Below are 9,930 nucleotides of genomic sequence, written 5' to 3'. Positions count from 1 at the left end.
TAATCTGCCATTTTTGGGCAAAGTCCTTGAAAAGGTTGTTTACCAACAGCTCACAGATTTCCTCTTAATAAACAACTCATTTGATGTTTTTCAGTCAGGTTTTAGACCTCATCACAGCACTGAGACTGCTCTTGTCAAGGTGACAAATGACATCCGCCTGAACACTGACACGGGCAAAGCCTCAGTCTTAATTCTGTTAGATCTGAGTGCTGCTTTTGACACTGTCGATCATGGGATCCTCTTACAGAGACTAGAGGACTGGGTGGGCATCACTGGCACTGCCCTAAACTGGTTAAGGTCCTATCTGGAAGACAGGAAGTACTTTGTTGAAATTGGTAGCTGTGTCTCAGACCACATGACCCTGACCTGTGGAGTGCCCCAAGGGTCAGTCCTGGGTCCCCTTCTGTTCAACCTCTACATGCTGCCGTTAGGTCAGTTGATACGCAGTGAAAATGTGTCCTATCACAATTATGCAGACGACACTCAGATCTATGTTTCACTATCGGCAGGTGACTATGGACCAGTAGATTCACTCTGTCACTGCATCCAACAGATCAGTTTGTGGATGCAAAACAACTTTCTCCAGCTGAACTCAGACAAGACTGAAATAATCGTTTTTGGCCCACAGAAACAAAGAGAAAGTGTTAGCGGTCACCTCCAGAGTCTCGCTCTAAAACCTACAAACCAAATTAGAAATCTGGGGGTAATAATGGACTCAGACTTGAACTTTAATAGCCACGTCAAATCAATAACATCAGCAGCTTTTTACCATCTAAAAAACATTGCCAAAATCAAAAATATAGTGTCAAAACCAGATTTAGAGAGACTTATCCATGCGTTTGTCTCCAGTAGATTAGACTACTGTAACGGCCTGCTCACTGGTCTCTCCAAACGAGTTGTAAAACAGCTGCAGTACATCCAGAACGCTGCTGCTCGGGTCCTGACTAGAACCAGGAAGTATGATCACATTAGTCCTGTTCTCAGGTCTCTGCACTGGCTCCCTGTGGCTCAGAGAATAGACTTTAAAGCAGCTCTGCTTGTGTACAAGTCTCTCCATGGCCTAGCACCAAAGTACATCTTGGATATGTTAGTGCCATATGAACCATCTCGGACTCTGAGGACCTCAGGGACCGGCCTCCTGCTGGTGCCCAGAGTCAGGACTAAACATGGACCGGCCTCCTGCTGGTGCCAGAGTCAGGACTAAACATGGACCGGCCTCCTGCTGGTGCCAGAGTCAGGACTAAACATGGGGAATCTGCATTTCAGTTTTATGCAGCTAAAATCTGGAACAGTCTTCCTGAAGATGTGAGACAGGCTTCTACTCTGACAATGTTCAAATCTAAGCTAAAAACAGTTTTGTTTAGCTGCGCATATGACTGAAAGGATTTTTTCTTTGCACTCTTCTCTTTTGTTTGTGATTTTATTAGTTTAGAAAATCAGTTGGATTGATAATTTTTAATTTAGTTAATTTTATTGTATTTCTGTTTCTGTAATTTCTTTGTGATTTGAATGCATTTTTCCTGCTGTGTGAAGCACTTTGAATTGCCTTGTGTATGAAATGTGCTCTACAAATAAACTTGCCTTGCCTTGCCTTGCCACATGGGTATGACAGTATTGCACATGGGTGTATCAGTATTGCACATGGGTATGTCAGTATTGCACATGTGTATGTCAGTATTGCACATGTGTATGACAGTATTTCACATGGGTATGTCAATATTGAACATGGGTATGACAGTATTGCACATGGGTATGACAGTATTGCACATGGGTATGACAGTATTGCACATCAAATCAAATCAATTTATTTTTGTAAGGCCCAAAATCACAACAACAGTTTCCTCTGAGAGCCACAGTGAGGAATGAATCAACAATGTCTGTGGTGGCGAGGGACGATGTCCCAGAGTCCTCTGTCCTTAGACCCTCCGTCTCGGCCAGGAAAAACTACAAAAAAAAACCTTGGGAAAAGTAGAAACCTGGAGGAGTTCCAGTGAAGGAGAGATCTGACTCACAGACGGACGTGAGGGAGACTGGAGCTGGAGCCTCTCTTCAGGCAGATGAGGGACCGTCCACACAGGGCAGGGACCACTTCACCAGGAGAGGGACATCTGGATCCACAGGTCCTCAGGAGTGAGAGAAAGAAAAAGAAGGCGGTGAACAGTTTGCAAGTGGAATTAAAAAATAAATATTGTTTGATAGCATAAGTAGTCAGAAGAAGAGGATAGTGCTCAAGCTGTCATACTTCCCCCAGCACAGTTGCTGCTAGGGCAGCGTAGCTAAAGCTGTGGGTTTATATTTCTGTTCCTAACTGGTCTGGCCATAAGCGATTTCAAAGAGGAACGTTTTAAGCCTGGACTTAAATGAAGAGACTGTGTCAGTATATTTAAGATAAGATAAGATATTCCTTTATTGTCCCACATGGGGAAATTTCATTGGTCCAACGCAGGTAGATACAGAGGTAGATCCAGAAGAACAGATCACTTATAGTAAGTTTGAAAAACACTTTCAGTAGAAGATCTCCTATAAATAAATAAAAAAAACTCCCATAGACAAATAAATAAATAAATACACAAATACATAAATACCATTGCATGTGATCACGACAGTAATTGCACATGAATATGTGTCACGACAGCACATAGATTGCACATGAATTTCACAGTAATTGCACATGAATTCCAACAGCAATTGCACATATGACAGAATTGCACATCAGTATTAGGTTAGGTCAGTATTGCGAGTGTTCAGTACTAACAGTTTTTGTTATAAAGTCTGACAGCAGCTGGAAGGAAAGACCTACGAAACCTTTCCTTCACACAGCGAGGGTGGATCAGTCTCTCACTGAAGCTGCTCTCCAGAGCGGACAGAGTGTCCTGCAGGGGGTGACACTCATGGTCCAGCATAGATGTTAATCTAGCCAGGACCCTTCTGTCCCCCACCTCCTGCACCGAGTCCAGAGCACAGCCCAGGACGGAGCTGGACTTCTTGATGACTTTGTCCAGCCTCCTCCTCTCCCTCTCTGTGATGCTGCTGCTCCAGCAGGCCACACCGTACAGGAGGGCCGATGCCACCACAGAGTCGTAGAAGGTCTTCAGGAGTGGCCCTGTCACTCCAAAAGACCTGAGTCTCCTCAGGAGGTAGAGCCGACTCTGGCTCTTCCTGTACAGTGCGTCTGTGTTATGAGTCCAGTCCAGTTTGTGGTTCAGATGAACACCCAGGTACTTGTATGAGTCCACTCTCTCAATGTCCCGTCCCTGGATGTTCACTGGTGAGGGGGCAGTGGGGTGGCGTCTGCGGAAATCCACCACCATCTCCTTGGTCTTCCCCGCGTTGATCAGGAGGTGGTTCCGCTGACACCAGTCCACAAAGTCCTGCTCCAGTCCTCTGTACTCCGCGTCATCGTCGTCCGTGATGAGTCCGATGATGGCAGAGTCGTTAGAGAACTTCTGCAGGACACAGCTGTCCGTGTCGTGTCTGAAGTCTGCAGTGTAAAGGGTGAAGAGAAAGGGCGCGAGGACAGTGCCCTGGGGCGCCCCCACACTGCAGGTCCGAGTGTCAGACACACAGTTCCGGGCTCTCACAAACTGGGGTCGGTCTGTGAGGTAGTCCAGGATCCACTCTGCCAGGTCATACTCCACACCAGCCGTCTCCAGCTTGTCCCTCAGGAGCCGTCTCCAGCTTGTCCCTCAGGAGCCATCTCCAGCTTGTCCCTCAGGAGCCGTCTCCAGCTTGTCCCTCAGGAGCAGCGGCTGGATGGTGTTGAAGGCGCTGGAGAGATGAAAGAACAGGATCCTCACAGAGCTGCCAGGCTTCTCCAGGTGAGAGAGAGAGCGGTGCAGCAGGAGATGACGGCGTCCTCCACTCCGATGCCAGGCCGATATGCAAACTGCAGCGGGTCCATGGCTGAGCTCACGGTGGAGCGGAGGTGGTCCAGGACTAGCCGCTCCAGTGTCTTCATCAGGTGGGACGTGAGAGCCACCGGCCTGAAGCTGTTGAGGTCTTTGGGGCGCGGTGTCTTAGGCACAGGTACCAGACAGGAGGTCTTCCAGACCTGTGTTACCACCCTCAGCTTCAGGCTCATGTTGAAGACATGCTCCATAACTCCACACAGTTCATCTGCAGGACTTAAGGAGCCTGGGGCTGATGCCATCAGGTCCTGCTGCCTTCCTCACTTTAATCCTCTTCAGCTCTCTCCTCACCTGTGCTGCTGTGACAGTCAGTGGTTGGCAGGGGGACCGTGTGCTGGGGGGATGGGTGAGTCCAGGCGAAGTGGGGAGCTGATGGTCCGGGGCAGATAAGCGAAGAGGAACAGATGCAGGGCCTTGTCCAGCTGTGGAAGAGGGAGCATGCAGCTGTGCAGGGGGAGGGGCGGGTGACCGATCAAACCTCAAGAAGAAATTTAACATGGGTCGGGAGCTGATTCCATAACACAGGCAGAACGAAGAGCTCTGTTTGGATGATATGGTTCTATAGTATCTTTGAGGTGTCATTTATGGCTACGTAGGTCAGGAGTAGAATTTTAAATGTGATTCTAAACTGGACACGAGTCAGTGAAGAGACTCCAGCACTGGCGTAATGTGCTCTCTTCTTTTAGTTCCTGTTTGTAATCTTGCTGCTGCATTTTGAACCAGTTGAAAGCTTTTTATGGAGCTTTTAGGACCTGCTGTGAGCAGGAGTTACAGTCTAATCTAGTCGTTACAAATGCATGGATTAGTTTTTCAGCATCACTTGGGTATGTCAGTATTGCACATGGGTATGTCAGTATTGCACATGGATATGACAGTATTGCACATGGGTATGACAGTATTGCACATGGGTATAACAGTGTTTGTTGTAGAGTGTGACAGCAGCAGAAGGACTGACTGTGAAACGTCTCCTTCACACAGAGGGTGGATCAGTCACTGAAGCTGCTCTCTAGAGTGGACAGAGTGTCCTGCAGGGGACAGAGTGTCCTGCAGGGGACAGAGTGTCCTGCAGGGGGCGACACTCATGGTCCAGCATAGATGTGAGTTTAGCCAGGACCCTTCTGTCCCCCACCTCCTGCACCGAGTCCAGAGGACAGCCCAGGACGGAGCTGTGTCCAGCTTCTTCCTCTCCCTCTCTGTGATGCTGCTGCTCCAGCAGACCACACCTACAGGAGCTGATGCACCACAGGGTCAGAGAAGGTCTTCAGGAGTGGCCCTGTCAGGAGTGGCCCTGTCAGGAGTGGCCCTGTCAGGAGTGGCCCTGTCACTCCAAAAGACCCGAGTCTCCTCAGGAGGTAGAGCCCACTCTGGCTCTTCATGTTCAGTCTGTGTTATGAGTCCAGTCCAGTTTGTGGTTCAGATGAACACCAGGTCCTTGTATGAGTCACTCAATGTCCCGTCCCTGGATGTTTACTGGTGAGGGGGGCGTGGCCTCTGTGGAAGTCCACCACCATCTCCTTTGTCTTCCCCGCGTTGATGAGGAGGTGGTTCCACTGACACCAGTCCACAAAGTCCTGCTCCAGTCCTCTGTCCTCCACATCATCGTCTATGATGAGTCCCATGATGGCAGAGTGGTCAGAGAACTTCTGCAGGACACAGCTGTCCATGTCTGAGGTCTGCAGTGTAGAGGATGAAGAGAAAGGGTGCGAGGACGGTGCCCTGGGGCGCCCCCACACTGCTCCTCACCTGAGCTGCTGTGACAGTCAGTGGATGGCAGGTGGACTGTGTGCTGGGGGGATGGGTGAGTCCAGGTGAAGTGGGGAGCTGATGGTCCGAGGCTGAGCTGTGAAGAGTAAGGGATGCAGGCCATTGTCGAGCTGTGGAAGAGGGAGCATGCAGCTGTGCAGGGGGAGGGGCGGCCGATTGATCAAACCTCAGAAAGCGTCAAGTTAGCTCATTCACCCACTGTAGTTCCCCCTCCGTCTGGACAGGAGGGACTTTGAAGCCTGAGAGGGTTTTCAGGCTCCTCCCACTCCCTGAATGTTCTCCTGCTGCAGCTGCTCCTCCTCTTGTATCTTCCTTCTGATCTTCCTCCTCAGCTCCTTCTGCACAGTCCTCAGCTCCTCCTTGTTCCCTGACCTGAAGGCTCTTCTTCTTCTCCTTCAGCAGAGCCTTCAGTTCACGGTTAATCCACGGCTTGTTGTTTGGAAAACACCGTCCGGGAGGGAACAATGTTCTCAAAACAGAAGTTGCTGTAGTCCTGATGCTCTGTGATGGTGCTGATGTCCTGATGCTCTCTGTGATGGTGTTGATGTCCTCCCCATGTGGGTCATAAAGCTCAGTCCAGACAGTGGTGCTGAAGCAGTCCCTCAGAGCCTCCTCGCTCTCAGCAGACCACATCCTCACCTCACGGGACACCACAGGCTGCCTGCGCACGATGGGTTCATACACACAAGCATTTTCAGCATTAGCAGACCGGGCCACATACACTGCTATCACAATAACATGTGAGGTAAGGTACTAAGGTAAGAAGATAAGATTACAGAAGTGAGTACAGTACAGAGCAGTGGGCAGGGCAAGTTGGTTGGGTGGGGAATGTGGGGAGTGGTTAAACTGATGACTCAAACATGCAGGACTCAGTCTTAATACAACTTTGAGTGGTTGAATCAGAAAACAGTTATAATACGGTTAAAAGCTTATAAAACGTGTATACTGTCATAATCATGTGCAATGTTGTCATATCCATGTGCAATACTTTGACATAATGTCAATCATATTGGTGCAATATTCTCCGTCCATATAACTGCTGTAAATAAGACTGTTACTTTTGTTACTACTATTTTCTTTTTACTTTTTTTTAAGAATAAGAGTTTTTTATTAGAGCTTTTCTTTTAAGAGTGTCTTTTAAAGTCTTCTTTAAGTTATCTGTTCTTTCACTTCTGTACCTACTTTGCATTCTAACACTGGAATTTCCCCACTGTGTGGACAAATAATGACTTATCTTATCTTATCTTAAGAATTTGAATGATTGGTCTTCTTTAACTCTGTTCAATTGCGTGACACTGCAGCACTTCAGGGTGAAGTTATAACAATGCAGAAGGAGTAGTTAAACCATTATTAACATCATTTTCATTTCTCTTTCCCTGTAGGAGAAATATGGCTTATTTAAGACGTTTAATTGAAGAAAGCAAAAAGATAGACGATGGACCTCCTGCCCGATACCAGCTGCGACTGAGAAGAGTTAATCTGGACAAAGAATCAAATGAAGAATCTAAACTGAGGAGATTTAGTCATGGAGTATGTGATCATAGCCACCTGAACAAGACCATCCTCCTGGTGGGAGCCACAGGGGCAGGGAAGTCCACTCTGATCAATGCCCTGGTCAACTTTGTGATAGGGGTGAAGTTTGAAGATAGAGTCTGGTTTGAGGTCGTCTCAGATGAGAAGGACAGATCTCAGTCTGAGAGTCAGACCTCTGCTGTGTCTGTTTATGATGTGTTTGGATTTGAGGGAAACACTGTCACTTATTCTCTGACCATCATCGACACTCCAGGATTCGGACACACAGAAGGGTTAGAAAAAGATCAAATGATTATAAAGTTTCTCCAGGGGCTTTTCTGTAACTCTGATGGAGTGGACATGATCAATGCTGTGGGTTTGGTCATGAAGGCCTCAGAGAACAGACTGGACGAGAGAACGACCTACATCTTCAACTCAGTCACTTCTCTGTTCGGCAAAGACATGGAGAAGAACATTGTGGTTTTGATGACTCACTATGACGGAGGAAAACCAAAGAATGCTCTCAAAGCTCTGAAAGATGCAAACATTCTTTGTGCAACAGATAGGAAGCATGAACCAGTGTATTTTCGGTTCAACAACCGCCAGAATGAGAAAATTGAAGATAAAGATGAAGATGATGATGAAGATGATGAAGAATATGCACAAAATGCATTTAAAACGTCAAACAAGGGAATGAAGAAGTTCACAGTGTTTCTGGCAACAACAAACCCTCAGTCTCTGAAGACGACAGTGAAGGTGATGAAAGAGAGAATCAGACTAGAAGCCTGCATCCAGAACCTGAGGGAACGAGTGAAGGAGACGGAAATGAAAGAGGAGGCAATAAAAAAGAACAAAGAAGAACTTTCACGATTTAAAGACGAGATGAAGAAGAACCAAAACTTCAGAGTTGACATAGAGGAAACCTACAAAGAGAAAGAAGAGATAAACGCCTGGTGGGACAACAAAGCTGTCACATGTAAAACCTGTGAAGAGAACTGCCATTACCCAGGATGCACCTGGGCCTGGAATCCAAACTGGTGTGAGGTCATAAAAGACAAGAAATGTACTTCCTGTTCTGGGAAATGTCCAGTGGAAGATCATGTGAAAGAGAAGAAGAGATATGTGACTAAGACCAGAACTGTGGAAAAGACCTTTGAAGAAATAAAGGCCAAGTTTGAAGAGAATAAGACCAAGAATGAGGAGAAGACCACTGTGCTGCAGGGTCTGGAGGAGGAAATGTCCAACCTTCAACAAGCCAAAGCCCAGTGTCTGGAGGAAGTCTTTGACTTAGTGGAGAAGCTGGAGAAGATCGCTCTGAACGTGGACTCAGTGTCCACCTTTGTCCATCTGGACTTTCTCATTCAGAAGATGAAAGAAAAGGGAGAAACTGAGAAGATTCATAAACTGGAGGAAATGAGAGATCGAATGAGTGAGAAAAACAAGGCTGCAGCCAAGTATTCAAGGAGTCATGAGTATGTTGGGATGTGAGTCCAGCGTTCTCAGAAGCCGAGAGCTCTGAACATGGAGGAGAAAACAATCTATAATCAAATCAATCTAGTTTTGTAACGCCCTAAATCATGGGGCTTTGTTGATTTAACCAACAGAAAGTTAGAAAATCAAACAATGAAGCATATAAGATAAGATAAGATAAGATATTCCTTTATTGTCCCACATGGGGAAATTTCATTGGTGCAACGCAGGAAGATACAGAGGTAGATCCAGAAGAACAGATCACTTATAGGAAGTCTGAAAAACACTTTCAGTAGAAGATCTCCTATAAATAAATAAAAACTCCCATAGACAAATAAATACATAAATACATAAATACCATGTCATGTGATCACGACAGTAATCGCACATGAATATGTGTCACGACAGCACATAGATTGCACATGAATTTCACAGTAATATCTAAAGTTGATCTCATTTGTTATTGATGTACTAACATGTCCACAAAGTATGTGGTGTACTTCCTGACACGTATACTTCATCTACTGTGATCTGTGGTTGTACTTAACTTGGATGTATTTTTTTCCATGCACATGTGTAATGTAAAAGCAGCTTTTAGGGTCAAAAGGAGACTACGGTGCACTGTCTGCATTTTACTATTCAAAAACCAGGCAACGCTCTGTTAGCATGCTAATGTTTGGCACATGTATGTGTAACACTAACTTAAAATAATACGCATGTGACTGTCAGAAGTGACTAAGTTCGGCCACAGGAGCTTGTGGGGAAAAAAAGTAACACAGGAGGACGTTGTAGTATAACTTGTATAAATTGTATTAATATAAATAAATATAAACAAATATTCAAAACAACAAAAAGGTTTCCAGCAAAGTTCTGTTCCTTTGGGTTCTTAAGTTCAGTTTGTAGGATTTCAAAAAAAGGTGAATATATTCCGAGTGAAACGAAAAAAATATTCCAACTTAGGGTGTCCGTATCCGGGGAAAAACAAAGAGTGATCCAGATTCTCAGGTCACATGGGTCGCTCGCCACCTCTTGCAGAGGATAAAAATCAGGGGGTGTCAGGGGGGAAAAAACTGACCATTGAGTCTTGGAATGATCTGTAACCGCTTCAGTCAGTTGCGAGACGTTTTCAACAGTTCATAACCAGACGTTTCAGTCCACAGCCGGAGCAGGAAGCGGAAATGGTTTGGTGGTTCGGCCATTTTTATACTAGCGCCCCTTGTGGTTGGGCCAATGAAAATGTATGAGGGGGCAATGTCAATCATTTAGAACCGAATTT

General features: G+C 46.2%; 1 protein-coding gene across 1 annotated transcript; it reads left to right on the top strand.

Annotated features, from left to right (window-relative positions):
• The first annotated feature begins 7,060 nt into the window (after positions 1-7,060).
• Positions 7,061-8,734, top strand: LOC140367042 (uncharacterized). The gene has a single exon (XM_072453344.1). It carries the CDS (start codon positions 7,062-7,064, stop codon positions 8,670-8,672), a length of 1,611 nt encoding a protein of 536 aa, XP_072309445.1. The 5' UTR covers position 7,061; the 3' UTR covers positions 8,673-8,734.
• Positions 8,735-9,930: the final 1,196 nt, after the last annotated feature.

The sequence above is a fragment of the Eucyclogobius newberryi genome, unplaced genomic scaffold (assembly GCF_026437365.1).
Source record: "Eucyclogobius newberryi isolate DKJ021-1_F unplaced genomic scaffold, fEucNew1.0.hap1 SCAF_2, whole genome shotgun sequence".
In the NCBI taxonomy this organism is placed as follows: Eukaryota; Metazoa; Chordata; class Actinopteri; order Gobiiformes; family Gobiidae; genus Eucyclogobius; species Eucyclogobius newberryi.
This window is presented reverse-complemented; position numbering and strand designations above follow the sequence as displayed.